The 20,498-nt window shown below is 33.6% G+C and overlaps 1 protein-coding gene across 1 annotated transcript in view; it reads right to left on the bottom strand.

Annotated features, from left to right (window-relative positions):
* The window catches only part of STXBP5L (syntaxin binding protein 5L), a 384,965-nt gene that overhangs the window by 118,199 nt on the left and 246,268 nt on the right, over positions 1-20,498 (bottom strand). Inside the window, 3 exon segments of the mRNA XM_089909991.1 lie at positions 13,513-13,638; positions 16,551-16,723; positions 18,849-19,066. Coding sequence (XP_089766117.1) covers positions 13,513-13,638; positions 16,551-16,723; positions 18,849-19,066 — 517 coding nt within the window.

The following is a 20,498-nucleotide window of genomic DNA, read 5'->3' as shown; positions in this document are numbered from 1 at the left end:
CATAAAAAAAAAAAAAGACAACCTACAGAATGGGAGAAAATATTTGCAAATGATGGTACAGACAGGAGCTTAATCTCCAAAATATACAAACAGCTCATACCAGTCAACAACAACAAAACAATCAAAATATGGGCAGAAGACCTTAATAGACATTTCTCCAAAGATGACATACAGATGGCCAGTAGGCACACGAAAAGATGCTCAACATCATTAATTATTAGAGAAATGCAAGTCAAAACTACAATGAGGTACCGCCTCACACCATTCAGGATGGCCATCATTAAAAAGTCTACAAATAACAAATGCTGGAGAGGGTGTGGAGAAAAGGGAACCCTCCTACACTGTTGGTGGGAATGTAAGTTGGTGCAGGCACTATGGAAAACAGTGTGGAGGTTCCTCAGAAAACTAAAAATAAAATTACCATATGATCCAGCAATCCCACTCCTGGGCATATACCTGAACAAACTATAATTCAAAAAGATACATGCACTCTTATGTTCATAGCAGCACTATTCACAATAGCCAAAACACAGAAACAACCTAAATGTCCATTGACAGATGAATGGATAAAGAAGATGTGGTACATATATACTATGGAATACTACTCAGCCATAAAAAATGAAATAATGCCATTTGCAGCAACATGGATGCAACTAGAGATTATCATACTAAGTGAAGTAAGTCAGAAACAGAAAGACAAATACCATATGATATCACTTACATGTGGAATCTAAAATAGGACACAAATGAACCTACCTAGGAAACAGAAACAGACATAGAGAATGGACTTGTGGTTGCCAAGCAGGAGGGGGAGGAGGGTCGGAAGGACTGGGAGTTTGGGATTAGCAGATGTAAACTACTATATATAAGGACAGATAAACAACAAGGTCCTACTGTATAGGACAGGGAACTATATTTAATATCCTGTGATAAACCATAATGAAAAAGAATGTATGTGTATAACTGAGTCACTGCTGCACAGCAGTGATTGGCACAACATTGTAAATCAACTACACTTCAATTAAAAATATATAAATATAAAAATATAAAAAGGAAGGAAATTCTGCAATATGCCACAACATGGATAAACCTTGAGCACATAATGCTAAGTGAAAATAAACCAGTCACAAAAAGAAAAAAAAAAAGATAAATATGAAACGTTATGGAGCACGAGAAAATAAGAACCTGCTCAAAAAATGATGGGTATGTATAAAAAGGACACAGAAGCCATCTTGATAGGGTCCCATAGGGCTGAATCTGGAACAATTTGAGCATCACAATAACAAATGATAATAACAGATCTTATCTCATTGAATAAAATAGAAATTCATGATTCCATAGTGATATAAACAAATGAATAAGTAAATATTTATGTAAGATAGGAGGTTATACTCTCTAACCAGTAAAATGCTTATGAATAAATGTAGAGGAAATAATGGAGTTAGAAAATCACCAACGGATACTAAAACTAATGAGTGAAACTTGGATAAAATTTTTACATAATTTCACAAATCTCCCCATAAATTACTTACCATTTACAAAGGAAAGTAATAACGTTATAACGGTGAAACCTAGTGGGCATCATCTTCACCAAGCAATCAAAATTATCACAACTAATGTTAGGATAAACTATTTTCAAGTGCCTTTTGATATGACAAACTAAGGAAGACACTGCCTTCTGTGCTATACCTGCCAAAATGCTTAATTTGATTCTAATCACGAGAAAGTATCAGACAAACTCCAACTGAAGTACATTAAACAAAATAACTGGTCTGTATTCTTGAAAAATATCAAAGTAAAAAAAAAAAACAAATGCTGAGGAACTATCCCAGATTAAAGGAAATTAAGAAATGAAAACTAAGATGTAAGAGCCTGGATTTGATTCTGTTCTGGGAATGTACTATACTTATGCTGTAAAAGAATGTCCTTGTTCTTAAGAAATACACAGTGATATAGATCACTTTTCAACTCTTAAATTTGTTATCTTTCCAAGTTCAGAGAAAAACCCTCAGTTACTCACATCTTATTAAAAGTCCAATATGGTAATATACCCCCAAATCTAGATTTCAAAGGTTTTACAAGAATCTCTATTACAGCAAAAAAAAAATTCCTAAAGAAAAAGGAGAGATCTACAAATTGTCTCTGATCATAGACTCAAACGGCAAGTAAAACAATTCAAACTTTAAGGGCCTCACAGACTAACATAACCAAATTGAGTAAATTATTCCTAAATAACAATGTAAAATAGGTACCACATCACACTGTTGTTTGTAGACCATTCTCCATGAATAGTTCCCTGTTAATCCTCCGGGTCTTCTTAGTGAAGGCATTTACAGCCAAGTTAAGGACGTTTGTATAAAGTTCCCAGACATCCCAGGCTTCGAGGTAGCTCCCTCCCTGAAGACATTCCAGGGGAGTAAAGATAAAGATCTCTCCCTTTCTTCCCCAGAGAAGATTTTCTTACATTCCAGAGTAAAGATAAGGTTTCTTTCTCCAGATGGGAGAATGGATAGACCACCAGCAGAACTATTTTCAGATCTGAGTTTTAAAAACTTGCGTTCTTCTCTTGTTATACCACTGCACATGCAGGAACCTTCTGTTCCTCACCATGTTAACATGTTGGGACTGAGGGTCAGGAACTGATGCAAGATGTTGCTCTAGCTGCTGGTTTTGCTATCAGTAATAAACTATCTTTGTCTCTGACACACATGCCTGTCTTCTGTCACTATACACACAAAAGTGTGGCAAGGCTAATTAACTAGCTTGTAAGAGGGGAAAATCTTAATCTTGCAAAGTTTCTGACTTAAGAGTTGACCTTTGATAAATTGCTCAAAAGAGTAGAACAATCAATAATCAATGGGAAAATAGGGCTACTCAGTTGGCTAAACTTGATTACACTAATCCTTGGGACTTATTCTCTGGGTTAGACTTAGGCCAACTAGGATATTGGACAGCAAGTGGTTTCAAATCTTTTTTATAATAATTGTGATTGTCCTTACGTTTTTCTCCTTCTTTGATGTCTGATATCCAGGTACTTAAGTGCTGCTACAAAATCACTGATCTGGGGCACTATTCAACAAATTATCTGCTTTGTAAAGAGGCTGAGGCCCTCGTAGTCAGTCAGCTGAGGGGGTTGAGTTTGAACAAAGGGGTGGAATTGAGAAATTCTAACAAGAAAAATGGTACAGACCTGGCATATTTCAGATGGAAGTATTCCTAAATGATGACAAACATAATGCAGAAAATGTCTTTTACATATAGGTCACATATTAAACAGCTAAGGTCTTCTGGAGAAGCCATATATAACTAAAACTGCTTTAGTTAATGATTCATACATTTGCCCAACAGCAAATACCCTGACTGGTCTCTTTGTTAGCTGCTAACCCATTACCATTTTAATGGAAAACGCAAAGTTCGTTATTTAGAAAGTGTCTGGTTTTTCTTTCTCTGCTTTCTCCTTTCTCATATATAAATTCTGTTTTGTATGTATTAGACAAAATCAACCTATTGGTTTACTTTGTATTCAAGTAAATAATGTGGTAACAATTAAGTATGTCTGAGTTATCCTTTGACAGGTGGTAATAAAGTACTGTTCTTTCTAGCTCTGGAGCACTACATTACCTCATGTTGTTTCTCTACATCCTAGATAAATAATCAATTTATAAAAACTCCTCAAATTATTCTATTTTGAATATGTCACGTGTATGCTGCTCTAAGCCTAACAGATTATACTTTATATGTGTTAATATATTTATTTAATCCTCTCAACATTTTATTGTCATTTTACAGAAAAAGAAACTGAGCACAAAAAGCTTAAGTAACTTTTCTAAGATCCAACAGCTAGAAAGAAGCAGAATTAGGATTTGAGTCTCAAAGAATCTGACTCTAGTGTTAATGCTCTTTAACTCTATACTAGACTATCTTAGTAAGTAAAAACAAACAAATAAAAAAACAGAGCTCTCCACTAAACCTGATTATCAAAGCTCCATGGTTCTGTATCCTCTGGAAATGATGGGAGGAGAAAGAGCTGATAATAATAGAAAAGCTGACTCAACATAATTCCTTTTATCTTTGGAATAAAAGTGAAGTAGTCACACTTTATCTTCTCATAAGATTCCTTCAATGACTTTGATTTCTCACGCTCTTTTTTACACTCATTTTGTTCTCTCAGTTACTTTGCTGCATTCTATCAATTTCTATATTTACTCTTTTAAATGACTTTCAAGTCACAGTATATTAATATTTCCATTATTAAATACCCTGACTAGAATATAAACTGAATGAGGGTAGCACATTTTTCCCCCTGAATTCTAGGGAGTAATTATTTTCAAAGGTCCAAGCTTTTATAGTCATTTTTGATATCTGATGATTCTCACCACCTCACACCCTCAACTCCCAAAGGAAGGTACTTTTCAAAGGCACAGTGCTATTTCTTCTTTTTTTTTTTTTAAGTTTTAAAAATTACACTTGAAAATATTCTTACTTTAAAAAATTCAAACAATAACTATAAAATGAAAGTTCCCTTAAATCAACCCACTGTATGCCAATCCCCTTTTCACATTACTTCCACGAACAGTTTTGTTTATATCCTCTTGGCCTTTTTCTATATTTTAACAAGTAGATATTTGTTTTATAACTTTCTTGTTTTCACTAAAATATGTCTAAGAGGCATTACCTTGCTGTGTTTTTTAACTTTTGCATTGTATTCTATAGTATAAAAGTAACATTAAAAAAAAGTATGTTCCTTTTTATGGACTTTTACATGGGTTCCAAATATCTTGCTATTATATATAATGATGCAAAGAACATCCTTCAACAAACTTTGTGCATAAGTGACAGTCTCCAGAAATTATTAAAATTTCAGTAAGATTAGATTTTTAGAGTCAAAAGATATGCTTAGTTTTATTTAAAAAAATAAAATATATGTATATGTGAGGATCCACTTTCTAACACTGTTAACAGAAAATACTAGTAATCTTTAAAAATTTGCTCATATAATAAGCAAAAATCACTATTTTGTTATTTCATTTTTCTTTTTCCTTGTTGTTAGTGATGTTGAGAATCTTTTCAGGTTTGTTAGCCATTTGTATTTCTTTTGTTTACATACTTTGCTTACTTTTGATTGGGTTATTTTTCATATCAATTTACAGAAATTTTTAATGTATTCTGGGAGCTTATAGCATATAGAAATGTATTCTGGATGTTTATAGCATATTACAGATAAACAAATTTTGCCTGGTGCAAATAATATCATGAATCTTGATTTTATAAAGTTTCCTATATATTTTGGTAATTATTTATATAAATTCATAGGAAGCTAGTTTTTTAAATGGCTTCAAAATATTTGTGTATACTCTAATTTATTTACTTAGAATTTTGTTACAGACAACAAGGTTGCTTCTAGTCTTTTGCTATTAACAACACAATAATGAATATCCTTTATAAATTACTTTGCATTCAAATATTGAGTATATTTATGGGATAAATTTCTAGAAATAAAATTACTCAATTATTTGAAAAAAACTTTATATTTTACTCTTTAATTCAAGTATAAGACACATAAATGAAATTGTACACTTCAATGAATTATCACAAAGTGAACAACCTTAAATAATTACCACTACATCAAGAAATAGAATGTTACCAGCAGCTGTGCTGTGCATCTCCTGATTTTTGCTCCTCTCTCATCTCCCCAATCTGACTTCCTACATACACCAAAAATCAGTTTTGCTTGCTGTTGATAAATGTTTCACTTTTTTCTAAAATATTGTTGCACATAAATGAAGTTAATTCATTTCATTGCTGTAGAATTCAATTGGATTAATATAATACAATTTATTCAGTCTACTCTGATGGTCATTTGTTTGTAGTTTGGGACTATTATAAATATAAAACTGCCATTGCAAATAATGCTACTGTCATTTGGTGCATATGTGCTTGCATTTCATTGGGTATATACCTAGAAATGAAACTTCTGGGTTGTAGGGCATGCATACATAGGTATGCTAAAATGAAGTAAATAAAGTTAACAACTTTATAAAGTAGATTCACCAATTTACCCTCTTAGCAGCAGCGTTTGAGAGTTCTTGATACCCAATATCATCGCAAACACCACCAACATTACCAATGGTAATGGTGTACCTTTTCATATAAATATGAAAATATATGTCATTTAGATACTCTCTTTTATGACATGTTTGTTCAAATTTCTTCTGCATTTTTTGCTATTGAGTTATATTTTTCTTATTGATGATTCTGTTTACACTCTGGATAGGAGTCCACTGTCAGATAAAATTAATCCAAATATCTCTTCCTTGTCCTGCCATTTCACTCTCTTAATTGTGCATTTTTTTCCAAGAAATTCTTTTTTTTTGTTGTTTTTTTTGTTTGTTTTTTTGCGGTACGCAGGCCTCTCACTGCTGTGGCCTCTCCCATTGCAGAGCTCAGGCTCCGGATGCGCAGGCTCAGCGGCCATGGCTCACGGGCCCAGCCGCTCCGTGGCATGTGGGATCCTCCCGGACCGGTGCACAAACCCGTGTCCCCTGCATCGGCAGGTGGACTCTCAACCACTGCACCACCAGGGAAGCCCCCAAGAAATTCTTAATGTTTTCCACTATGGTTTATACTTTTTGAGTACTGTTTAAGAAATAATTCCTTAACCCAAGTATTATGAAGAAACTCTCCTATTACACTTTCTAGAATCTTTGTGTACAGTGGAAGAGTCAAATTTCATTTTTTCTATATAATTATTCAATTGACTTTGTACTACTTATTGGGTGGCAGGGAACCTGTCATTTCCTCCATTGCTCTGCAGAACCAATTTGGCTAAATATGCTTGTATCTATTTCTGTGCTCTTTATTCTGTTCATTGGTCTATTTGTCTATCCTGCACCAATACGAACACTGTCATGACTAATACAGCTTTATTTAGTAAGTCTTGTTTTCAAGTAGAGCAGTCTTCTAATTCTGTTTTTCTTTAATACTGTCTCAGCTAGTTGTGGCCCTTTGCATTTCTCTGTACGTTTTAGAAGGGAAAATATCAGCTGAAATTTATATTGGTATTCTGGTATATCTATAGATCAATTTGTGAAAAATTGTCATCTTTACACTACTACTGAATTTTTCATTCCATGATTTAGGTTCTTAAATTTATATTAAGTTTTATAGTTTTCTGGGTAGAAGTCTTAAATATCTTTTATTAGATTTATTCCTAGACCTTTTATTATTTTTATTTTATTGTAGATGAAATCTTTATACAATTTTAGTTTCTAACTATTTTGTAAGTATATGAAAATATAGTCTATTTTTTACCTGGACTCTGTATCCAGTAACCTTGTTAAACTCAATTACTAATTCTAATAATTTATCTGCTAAATGATTTTTTTTTACATTTCCTTTGTTTCCAATCCATACGACTGATTTATTTACCTTTCTCAGTACAATGAAAATAGAAGTGGTCACAGCAGTCATCCTTGTCTTGTTTTTATCCCAGAGGTAAAGCTTTTAACATTTTTAAGTATGAATAATATTTGCTGCCATATATCACACTAAAGAAATTCCCTTCTTGTTTTAGTTAGTTGTTAGTAAATGTTTATTTTGCTTTTCTCATCTATGGCTTAATCATTATGGTTTTCTACGTTATCCTATTAATGTGATGATTTACACTGATTCATTTCAAATGTTGAACAAACCTTGCATTCCTGGTATAAACCAAACTCGATTATGATATTTTTATTGCTATATTTATTTATAGTTTCGCTGGGATTTTTGTATCTATGTTCATGCATGATATGGACTTATAATTTTCACTTTTTGTAATGCTTTTTTTAATTTTTATTTTTTAATTTTAAAAAATTTTAAATTCAACTATAGTTGATTTATAGTATTGTGTTAGTTTCAGCATGGTAATTTGGGTTTTTTGTAGATTATATTCCATTACAGGTTATTACAAGATACTGCGTATAATTCCATGTGGTATACAGTAAAAACCTTGTGCTTATCTATTTTATGTATAGTAGTTGTGTTTGTTAACCCCATTCTCCTAATTTGTCCCTCCCCTCTTCCCTCTACCCTTTGGCAACCACACATTTGTTTTCTATGTATGTGAGTCTGTTTCTGTTTTGTATATAGATTCGTGTGTATATTTTTTAGATTCTACAATACAAGTGATATCATATAGTATTTGTCTTTCTCTGACTTATTTCACCAAGCATAATATTCTCTAGGCCCATCCATGTTGCTGCAAATGGCAATATTTCATTCTTTTTTTATGTCTGAGTAATATTCCATGGTATATATGTACCACATCTTCTTAAGCCAATCATCTATTGATGGGCATTTGGGTTGCTTCCATGTCTTGGCTATTGTAAATAGTGCTGCTATGAACATTGATTGGTGTGCATGTATCTTTTCAAATTAGAGTTTTCATTTTTTCTGGATATATACCCAGGAGTAGAATTGCTTATCATATGGTAGTTCTACTTTTAGCTTTTTAAGAAACCTCCATTCTATTTTCCATAGCAGCTGCACCAATTTACATTCTCTCCAACAGTGTACAAGGGTTCTCCTTTCTCCACATCCTCTCCAACATTTATTATTTGTAGACCTTTTGATGACAGCCATTCTGATTAGTGTGAGGTGATAACTCATTGTGGTTTTGATTTGCATTTCTCTAATAATCAACGATGTTGAGCATCCTTTCACATGCCTATTAGCTATCTGTACGTCTTCTTTAGAAAAATGTTTATTTAGGTCTTCTGCCCATTTTTTAAATTGGATTCTTTGTGTGTGTGTGTGTGTGTGTGTGTTTGATATTGAGTTGTATGAGCTGTTTGTATATTTTGGATATTAACCCCTTGTTGGAGGCACAGTTTGCAAATATTTTCTCCTATTCCACAGCTGTCTTTTCATTTTGTTGATGGTTTCCTTTGCTGTGCAAAAGCTTTTACATTTGCTTTGATTTCTTTTGCCTTGGGAGACTAATCAAAGAAAATATTGCTACACTTTATGTCAAAGAATGTTTTGCCTATGTTCTCTTCTAGGAGTTTTGGTGTCATGTCTTACATTCAGGTTTTTAAACTATTTTAAGTTTATTTTTGTATATGGTGTGAGGGAATGTTCTAATTTCATTGTTTTATATGCAGCTGTCCAGCTTTCCCAACACCACTTGTTGAAGAAATGGTCTTTTTTCTATTGTATATTCCTGCCTCCTTTGTCATAGATTAATTGACCATAGGTGTGTAGGTTTATTTCTGGGCTCTCTATTCTGTTCCATTGTTCTATATGTCTATTTTTGTGCCAATACCACACTGTTGTTTTTTTGTTTTTTTTTTTGCGGTACGCAGGCCTCTCACTGTTGTGGCCTCTCCTGTTGCAGAGCACAGGCTCCAGACGCACAGGCTCAGTGGCCATGGCTCATGCGCCCAGCCGCTCCGTGGCATGTGGGATCTTCCCGGACCGGGGCACGAACCCGCGTCCCCTGCATCAGCAGGCGGACTCTCAACCACTGCGCCACCAGGGAAGCCCTACCACACTGTTTTGATCACAGTCGATTTGTAGTATATTATAGAATCTGGAAGGGTATGCCTTGTTTTTTTCCCCCAGGATTGCTTTGGCAATTATGGGTCTTTTCTGGTTCCATATAAATCTGTAGATTGCTTTGGGTAGTATGGCCATTTTAACAATATTAATTCTTCCAATCCAAGAGCATGGGATACCTTTCTGTTTCTTTGAATAACCTTCAATTTCCTACATCAATGTTTTATACTTTCAGCATATAGGTATTTCACCTCTTCAGTTAAGTTTATTCCTAGGTTTTTTTTTGTTTGTTTTTTGGATGCAATTTTACATGGGATTTTTTAAAATTTCTCTTTCTGATATTTCATTATTAGTGTATAGAAATGCAGCAAATTTCTGTATATTAATCTTGTATCCTGTGACCTTGCTGAATACATTTATTAGTTCTAATAGTTTTGGGGTGAAGACTTTAGGGTTCTCTATACAGAGTATCATGTCACCTGTAAATAGTGACAGTTTTACCTCTCCCCTTCCAACTTGGATACCTTTTATTTCTTTTTCTTGCCTGATGGCTATGGCTAGGACTTCCAATACTATGTTGAACAGAAGTGGTGAGAGTGGGTATCCTTGTCTTCTTCCTGAATTTAATAGGAAAATTTTTAGCTTTTAACCATTGAGTATTATGTGAGTTGTGGGTTTGTCATAAATGGCCTTTATGATGTTGAGATATGTTCCCTCTATACCCACTTTGATGAGAGTTTTTATCATAAATGGATATTGAATTTTGTCAAATGCTCTTTCTTTGTCTACTGAGATGATCACATGGTTTTTGTCTTTCCTTTTGTTAATGTGGTGTATCATATTGATTGAGTTGTGTATGTTGAACCATCCATCCTTGTGACTCTGGAATGAATTCAACTTGATCATGTTGTATGATCCTTTTTACGTATTGCTGGATTTGGTTTGCTAATATTTTGTCAAGGATTTTTGCATCTATATTCATCAGTGATATTGGCCTATAATTTTCTTGTCTTGTAGTATATTTGTCTGGTTTTGGTGTCAGGGTGATGGTGGCTTCATAGAATGAATTTGGGAGTGTTCCCTCTTCTTCAATTTTCTGGAATAGTTTGAGAAGGATAGGTATAAGTCCTTCTTTGTAATTTTGGTAGAATTCTCCACTGAAGCCATCCAGTCCTTGACTTCTGTGCAGGGAGGTTGTTTTGTTTGTTTGTTTTTGTTTTTTTAATTACAGATTCTACTTCACTTCTAGTGATCAGTCTGTTCAAATTATGTTTCTTCTTGATTCAGTTTTGGCAGGCAGTTCTATCTACAGCCAAAGGGGCTTGTCTCCTCTGTGTAGGGCCCCAGGACTGGGAATTCCAGTCTGTGGCTTGACCTACTCAGCCCCCAGGGTAAGGGTCCACAGGTGCAGACCTTCTCAACCTTTCAGCTCCCTACCCAGGGTGGAGGTCCCAACCCTATGACTTTTTTCCATCCTACCCAGTTACATGGAAATCTTTCTTGCAGCTTTAGTTGTATAGGAATTCTTCTGACAGTTTCCAGTTCCATGAGACTTGTTCCACATGTAGGTGAATTTTTGAGTTGTTTGTGGGGGGTGATGAGTTCCACATCCTCCTACTCTGCCATCTTGATCCAATCCCTTTTCAAGTTTTGACATCAGGTTATGTTGGCCTCATAAAATGAGAGGAATATGATTTTTTTCTTTCACAATTCTCAGAAAGAGGAATACGTTCTCAGAAAGAAAATAAGTACTGTTGTTACTTATTTCCTAAAACTTTGGTGGAATATACATGGATAGCCAATTGAACTGGAGTTTTTTGGCAGTTGAGGGTATCTATGAGGCAGGCGTCCAAGCTTTCTCATACAAGTGTAGGTTCTTCAGAGGCTCTGTAATGACTGTCAACCCCACAGTAACTTTATAAGGGAAATATGCTCTCTACCTGACTGACTTATTCCAACAACCTTCAGCTCCTGAACCTGGCAATACACCTTCATAGCTCTTAATTTTGGCATTGCCTTGCCTTTGTAGGTCAGTCTCTAAGTAGGGAACCCTGAAAATGGCTTGAGCTCAGCCAACTTCAGTGGTAACTACCCGGGTTAAAAGATAAGCATATCTTCTTGCCATATCAAACAATGGGATTATCAGCTGTCCCACCCTCCCTTCCTTTCCTCCCCTCATCCATGGACTGTTCCTGCCAGCTTTCCTACCAAAGAATTTTTCAGCCAAGAAGCAAGCTCCCAATATCATATTCACATACATCTACCCCCGCCCCAAATTCTAGGAACACAGGTTTTTTTCAGGTATTCACCCTTTCAGCTGGCTTCAAGGAGTCCTCTTGGAGCTCATGAGACTTAGCTTAGGGGAAGACTGGGAAGTATAGAAATAGAGCCAAATATATATATATTTTAATGTATTATTTGATAAAAGATGATTCCAAATTTAGAGGGGAAAGATGAAATATCCAGGAAGTGGTATTGGCATAACTCTTAGTCATCAGGTAAGAAATAAAGTTTAATCCCTATTTCATACCTCATACCTAAATAAACTCCAGATAAAGACTTAAATATATTAAAGAAACAATGATATAGGACAATATTCTTCATTATTTTGAAGTGAAAAAGGCTTTTCTAAGTATGACACAAAATCCAGAGCCAAAAAAGAAAAAAATAGAATTTAAAAATTAAATTTAAAAATTTTAAATTTTTGCATGGAAAAAACCATCCTAAACAAAGTCATAAAAGAAACAAAAGAAAGGAAAATATCTATAGGTTACATCACAGAGAAAGCTAACTTACTTACTATGTAAACATTTTTCACAAATCTAAAAGACAACAACTCTGCCAAAAAATGGACAAAGAATAGAAACAGAAATGTCACAGTAGAGAAAAAGATGTCCAATTTCACTTAAGATACAAGGAAAGTGTTAATATTATAATAATATACTTTCTTTTACTTAAAATGACAGGGATTAAAAGTTTGGTTATATACTATTGTCAGAAAGGTTGTAGGGAATCAGGTATTCTCAAACATTGCTGGTGGGAGTTGAATTTGGTACAACTTCTATGCAGGGCAACAACCTAGGAATAAGGATTAATTAGAACTAAATTAGCTTTTAAAGGGAATACAATCCAACTTTCAAAGATAGGATGTCTGACTGCATTATGCCGTTCTGCACTTTCTACTGACTCTCAGTTTAGCCTGTCAGAGGAAATTAAAAATACTTTTTGGAGAATGATAACATCATTTAGAACCTTTAGAATCTCTATAATGTTTATATATATATATATATATATATAGGAATATATAATGTTCATATAATTTTGAATTAAAGAAAACAAAACGGAAACAAAATCAAAAAGCAAACGTAGGTTACATGAAGACAATATAATGTGACCAAAAACCAAGACAAATGCTAAGCTAGAAACCAGTTATGGAGTTATCAAACACATTTTAAAGTAACTATATTCGACATGTTCAAGGAAATAAAAGACAAGAGCCATAATTTAAGAAGGTAACAGAAAGCTTTAAAAAGAACCAAATGGAAGGTCTAGAACTAAAAAATAACTGAAATTGAACTCCATGAGTCAATCTACCATTAGATTAGACAGCACTGAAGAATTAGTGAACTTTTAAAGACAAGTCAGAAGAAAGTATCCAAAATGAAACACAAGGAGGGAAAGGATAGAAAAGACAAAGCAAACAAACAAACATGTATGAGTGTATTAACATCCTAACAACCTCCCAACAACATTAAAAGTGGGGATACTATTAAAGTTTGGCATCAAGAAAGAACACAGAATCACAGTTTATATTTAAATTATTATTTTTCTTAGTACCATTTTCAATCTAATAAAAATCCAGGTAAGGGCTTCTTTCCATTTTTAGGATTTCACTTAAGTATTTTAAAAGAAACATTTAAATATATCAAACATATCAGATAAATAGTACACATTAGAAGACTGTTAACTACTTACATTCCATATGCCGAGCTTACAGCAAGGCTAGTAATCTGTTGTGGAGGTTCACCATCCACCCAGACCAACTGAATAACAAGTTCTGCTTGATACCCTGGAGGCATCCGCACTGGTCGTGTCTTAACACTAGAAAACAGAAAAAGTAATTGTATCATATACAGTTCAAATACGTATGTTCATGCTTATTTTCAGAATTTACAACAAATCTTCTTACAGAAATATACAACACCAGGCATTGAGGACATTATGCAGGTAGGCAGTATCTTCTCTAGCTTTCTCAAAATAAACCAAGACACTTGTGATTTCTTAGCCTTTCCTTTAAGTAGTTTTTCAGTCAGATCCACAACTTCACCTGCCTTTCATCAGTTCCTTTTTCTCTTGTGATAGTATTTTTAATTATTTTTATTATTTATTTTTCTTACATAATATTTGTTACATATATGTAAGTTATAATGCATAACAATAAAAACTATGACCATTAATCTACCACCCAACTTAAGAGTTCAACATATTCAAAAGCTGAATTCCTGCTTTCTCTATAAATTTGCTCCACTTGCATCCTTCTCTATTCCAGCTGATAGCAGCTCTTATCCTTCTAGTTATTGAGTTTAAAAACCTTAAAGTAATCCTTGACTAATATTCTTATACCTTACATCTCATATCTTACATCCAACCAATTATCAAATGTATTGGTGCTACCTTCAAAATATATGTAGAAGCTGACCACTTTTTATAATACTTTAGTACTGCTACCATCCTAGTTACAGTTGACAAAAATACGGGATATCCATTTAAATCTGAATTTCAAGTAAACAATAAATAATGGGTTTATTTTGTTTATTTGTTTTTACTGTATTTCCCATGTAATATTTGGGATATACTGATACTAAAAATGTTCATTGTTTCTCTGAAATTCAAATTAGTGTATCCTGTTCTGTTTTGTTTTCTTCTGTTTTGCTGAATCTGCCAGACCTTAACATTATCTCTAGGTAGGTGCAATAGCCTCCTTATTGGTCTCCCATCTTTTACCTTTCCCTTCTATCCCCAAATCTACCTTTACCATAGTGACCAAAGTGACCAGTTTAAAATTTAAGTCTGATCATATCACTTCTATATTTAAAACCCTATAATCATCCCTATTTAATTAGGAATAAAAGTCAAGGTCCTTACAATGGCCTATAATTTGCCCTCTATTACCCATCTGACTTCATCTCCTACTACCCTGTCCTCTACTGCCCACCATCCTTTCTTTGTTCTAGCTACACTGACCTCCTTATATGCCAGGCACTTTACGACCTTTGCTTTAGCTGTTCCTGCTGCCTGGAATACTCTCCCACCAGATATTCTTCAGATAACTCCCTCATCTACATTTGGTTTAAGTCTCATCCTCCTAATGAGGCCTATGATGACCTCATACAAAGTCAAAAGAAAATCAGATAATTGCACAAACATGTGTATATTGATAAGAATTGTAATATTGCTAAAAATGAAGAGACGGCAGTATTGAAAGGCTTATTTATTAGCTTACATATATGGATATCTAAATCCAGCAAAGGAAAGTCATTTAGGGATGGATGCCAACATATAATTTAGTAAAGCATAGATTATATGCAACTCAAGAACCACTTGTAATATACTGTAACTCAAAGAATAATATACTTCTGCTGCTTGGTCCTTTGGAGCTTATATACATATAGGATTATACTGAATCCCCTTGGTTCTCTTGATAATCCTTAAGATTGCCACTACTACTTTACAAATCTGCATTAAATGCTACAACACATGGTATTATTTACTTCATCTCCACTACCAGATTTCTGCTGATTTTACTGGTTTTTCTCTTTTATCCCTATGTTTTATATTTTTTAAATTTTATAGAAAAATACTCAGGTCATTGCAGGACCCACTTTAGTGATGGGTCTTCTTAGCTAATAAATCTACAGTGCTTTCTTAAGCTTTAATTTTTTGTTCTCTTTCTGTCTTTCATTTTAATATAAATCAATTAAGTGAAGCAAAGTGATATGAAGGAAAAATTAAATGTGTAAAATTATAACATTATGAAAGTTTTCCATTTGCTAAAGTTTAATGATTTTGTTTCCCCTTCATAGATTTTCCTCTCAGTAATGCCTACTTATACTTCCTTTTTTAATTTCACAAGAAAAATTTGGGGTGCGGGGCAGAAGCAATGATTACAAAAGTACAGCAACTGCTAACTGTATGGTAAGCTTATTTTTCTCCTGAAACCTCATCTTTAAATTTTCCATAAGTGTTTTTATAAGAAATGAGGAAACTAGTTATCCACAGTTCTTTGAGTAGCAGACTCAGATAGTTTCATATGAGGCTCAGAGAAATTCCTTGCTTAGGCTAAATTCTCCAACCAGCTAATACTAGAAACATTTGGTTTGACGATGTAGAAGCAGTAAGTGGTAACTTGAGGAAACTGCATTCTTTTGTAACCTATTACCAGAGAGCATAAAAACAAGATAAACATCACTATAGGCCTGATTAACTTTAAGTTTTATTTGAGCATGACACTAAATTTGTTTAGATATACTGAGACAATGCAGTTTATTACAAAATAGTATCAGTTGAAAAAAGAGAAAGAAATATTATGCAATATCCTAGTAACCATGAGAGAAAAAAAGCCTTTTTTCTGACATAGTATTCTTGTAGTAAACTTGGTTTAACTTTTGGATTCCAAGAAGGCTGAAGACATTCCCTAAAAATATTTTATCAGTTGAGAAGTACCAGGCAAGTGGCAAGTTTCTGCTCTGCCAAACGTTTTCCCATTCTATCAAAGCTATGTTTTCTTTAGGGTCGGTCAGGGAAGGAAATATATTAATTAGTAATGAAGAATGGAAATATTGTGCCCTCTTCATAGATATTCCAAAAAAAAGAAGACAAAGGTACCCCTTGGTGGACTGTAGACCACTTGACAACAACTTAATAAAAGAGGAGGATGATTTTATTTGGCACAGTTTCAAAGAATTATACAATTAACATGTAAAATTGTTTTAAAATTTGGTAGCAACTCTTACTTGAGGCATGGGATACTATCCTTCGTTACTCCTTCACTAGCCACAGTGTTAGTGCTCCCAGAAAGGCTCCTTGAAGAAGGAAGCTGGGATGAGAGATCAGGAAATGGAGGACTTGTTTCTGGTTCCGGGGTAATAATATCTTCAATATCACACTGAAGTCGTACCTCTAATGACTTAAAAAAAGAAAAATCAAGTTTTGATTTAACCTAGATTTTCATAACAATCACATTAAAATATCTGGTACTCTTTCAGTAATTATTCATTATTTTTTTCAGATTAATTAGTTCAATTCATAGTAAAGTTGAGATACCCCAAACTGAATTAAATAATAAATTATATAGAATATTCAGTGGCATTCACAAAAAAATGTAAATTAAAAAAATAAATAAATTTATTTATTTTTGGCTGTGTTGGGTCTTCGTTGCTGTGCACGGGCTTTCTCTAGTTGTGGTGAGCAGGGGCTACTCTTCATTGTGGTGTGCGGGCTTCTCATTGCGGTGGCTTCTCTTGTTGCAGAGCATGGGCTCTAGGCACATGGGCTTCAGCAGTTGTGTGGCACACGGGCTCAGTAGTTGTGGCACATGGGCTTAGTTGCTCTGCGGCATGTGGGATCTTCCTGGACCAGGGCTTGTACCCATGTTCCCTGCATTGGCAGGCGGATTCTTAACCACTGCACCACCAGGGAAGTCCTTAAAATGTTTTTTAATTCTTCAGAATTATAATACCTACCAGTGGAGATAAATTTTCTGTATAATAAATATTCCTTAAGATAAAGTATAAATTACAATTCCATATATGATAAAATAAAAGGAGAAACTGGTCATGGTTATTCCAATGAAAGAAATTAAATTGGATGTGTGTGTGTAAAAACACACACACACACAACACACAAATTGTTATTTGTACAAAGCTTCTTAGCTTTAAAAAACCTTCATTCAATCTTGACTTTGAATTACTTCAGTATAAATTTTCCAAAATAAATTCCATATTTTTGTTTGTTTCATTAGTTTAGCTCTTATATAATTTTATTAGCTTGGTCAGAATTGCTTAATGAAAAACATATGATAATTTATACTGGAATAAAAAGGTGATCCAAACCCTTTTTTTTTTAAAGCTGAAAATGTTTTAAAATTACTTTATGACTGCATTCAATGCTCAAATAAAATCAATTTTATAACATAAACATTCACTTTTCAATGTAAAAATAAGCATTTTTGAGATTAAAAACAATTGCTTACAAAAAGTGTAATTATGGAGTAGTGAATACAGCAATATTATCAAAATGATTGTCATAATTATCTTAAAACTTAAAACCTCTGGTGACAATAACAATTACCAATTATTGAGTGCTTACTAAGACACTCTGCTAATGACTTTATATAATCATCACAAGAACTCTATGAAAGTGGCATTACAATTTCTAGTTTATGATTATTTTCTGTTTTTCTATTTTATTTACACAGGAAGTTATATGAGTGATGAAGTTGAGACTTACCCAGACTGTACTACTGACTAATGGGCCTTGTGACTTGTTCAGAATCACACAGATATTCATTGGTAAAGCCAGAATTAAAAGCTAGGCTCATCTGACTCCAAAGCCTGGGTTTTAACTAATATATACTTTAAGGGCAATGTTTAATTTTAGCCGTTGAGGTAAAAACAGTTATACATAGGCCTTTAATAGATAATCTTTATTTTCTGATAAAATGGTAAAATGGACTGGGTAGAGAAGACCCATTATCTATAGGTGCCTTAAGTTAGATTTAATTTATCCCATGAGAGCATCATTATTTTGAATAATTAAATTATTTCATCAGTTTAAAAATTAAGATTACGTAAGGCAGGCCCATAATTATTTCCACCCTACAAATATGTTGCTATTTAAAAAATCATTCAAAGTAATCTTATTGTAGTTGAGAAATAATCATTTATGGCAATTAGTTGGCAAAAAGATAAATTTTTTTAAAATTTAATAAAGATATAGAACAAAGCTTGCATTAATTTGACATTTATATATAAAATAAATCAGTAACTATCTATATAAAACCTATAGGCATAATCTATCCTATTTAATAATACTAAATTTTGATAGAGAACTGTTTTTGTCATTTTAAGCCGAATTTTTTTTTAATATGTTATACTAAGTAACAAGAACAATTAAAAATTCTATGAATTGGATTACTGGCCACATACTGTACTCTTGGTGGCTTAAAACCATACCAAGCACTAGTTAAGATCTATGATAACTGTTTTCTTTTAATAACTCTAAGTGTGAAAGTTAAATTTTAAATGACTTACCACTATTTCTGTTGTAATTTCATGTCTGCTGAATTTATAAATTATGACATATGCAGAGACTCCTGATACACAGAATATTCTGCTCTCTGGACACCAGTGGATCATCTGAATGGCATATGGATCTTCCTCTACAATTTCACATGTTTGTTTTCCTTCTCCTACCTTCTGTTTTTCAAACACTTTTGAAGTTTTTAGCTTGTACAGCATCTGCAGTGTTACTATAAGATATTGAATCATAGTTATCTTCTAATTTGAACTTAATTCTTAGATGTTGTCGAAGCCTTTTAAATATACGTATTAAATCACAAAAGTAAAACCCAACTGAACAAAATAAACTACATTTTAACAAGGAATCATTCAATGTCATGCTCTCATATCAGTACCATTTAGCTGGAGGAAGACTATAGGGAAAAAATAAACATTTATTGAACATATACTATATACCAAAGAACATGTAGGACCTTTGTATGCATTGTCTCATGAGCTCCTCAGAAAAGTCCTGCGAAGTGAGTATTTTTATCCTTGTTTATTGACAAAAATACTTGGGTTCAGAAACTTTTAAATGAAACTACTGAGCCTACTTCTCTCTTAAGGGGGACTCCTCAATACTATTTCACAATTTTTTCCTTTGATTGTTAGATGAGAGGTTGATGCTATTCTTTGAGGGTTTATTCCTCTCAACAAATTTTTAGATACTCCTTCAGATGAGAAACATTTGTAATTTACCAGTACCAGTTAGTAATATTGGGAGTCCAATGATCTGGACTCTTTTAGAAAGAATCTTTTCTGAGTGGCTCTGTGTTAGGAAATGGTCAGTTGTAATTGCTAAAAAAGTCTGGTTTTGTGAATTGTTTTGGGGAATATTTATTTGGGGGAATATTTCCATTTTAGAACCTGATGATAACTCCACTATATAAAAGCTCTGATTCTACAAAGGATCCTTGAGAAACATTCTAAAACTCTAGGAGTTCCTGCCAAAAGTGCATAATCTGAACCTAATCATGAGAAACATTAGTCAAACACAAATTGGAAGAGATTCTACAAAATAACTGGCCTGAACTCCTAAAAATGTCAATTTCAAATACTCAGCAACCATTCCAGACTAAAGAAAACTCAACAGATACGATAACTAAATCCAACAAATAATCCTAGATTTTCTTTTATTATGAGAGATATTATTGGAACAACTGGCTAAAACTGAGTCAGATGTGGAAGTTAGGTAATAGTATTGTATTAATATTAAGCTCCTGATTTTGATAACTATAATTTGATTATATAGAAGAATGCCCTTGTTTGTAGGAAGTATACACTGAAGTATTTAGGAGGGCATGTACTGTTTAGAGGAGCATGATGTTTGCAACTTACTCTCAAATGGTTATAAAAAGCTATATATATATGTATATATGTATATGTGTGTGTGTGTGTTTGTGTGTGAAAATGGAGGGAAGAGAGGAAGACTAAAGGGTGGGGGAGGACAGGAGGGAGGGGGAGGGAGGAAGCGGGGAGGGAAGGGGAGAGAGAGAGAGGGAGCAAGCAAGTGCTAGATTGAGAGGAGGGCGGGTGAAGGGAACACACGCATACATTGATACTTGCGGAATCTGGCTGAAGGCTATACAACAGTTCATAGTATGTTTTTATGATTTTTCTGTA

This window comes from Delphinapterus leucas, chromosome 4 (genome assembly GCF_059928025.1).
Source record: "Delphinapterus leucas isolate spDelLeu-1000000601 "Yukka" chromosome 4, BTC_Dleu_Yukka2, whole genome shotgun sequence".
NCBI lineage: Eukaryota > Metazoa > Chordata > Mammalia > Artiodactyla > Monodontidae > Delphinapterus > Delphinapterus leucas.
Note: the sequence above shows the minus strand (reverse complement) of the source record. Positions and strands in the feature narration are given on the sequence as shown.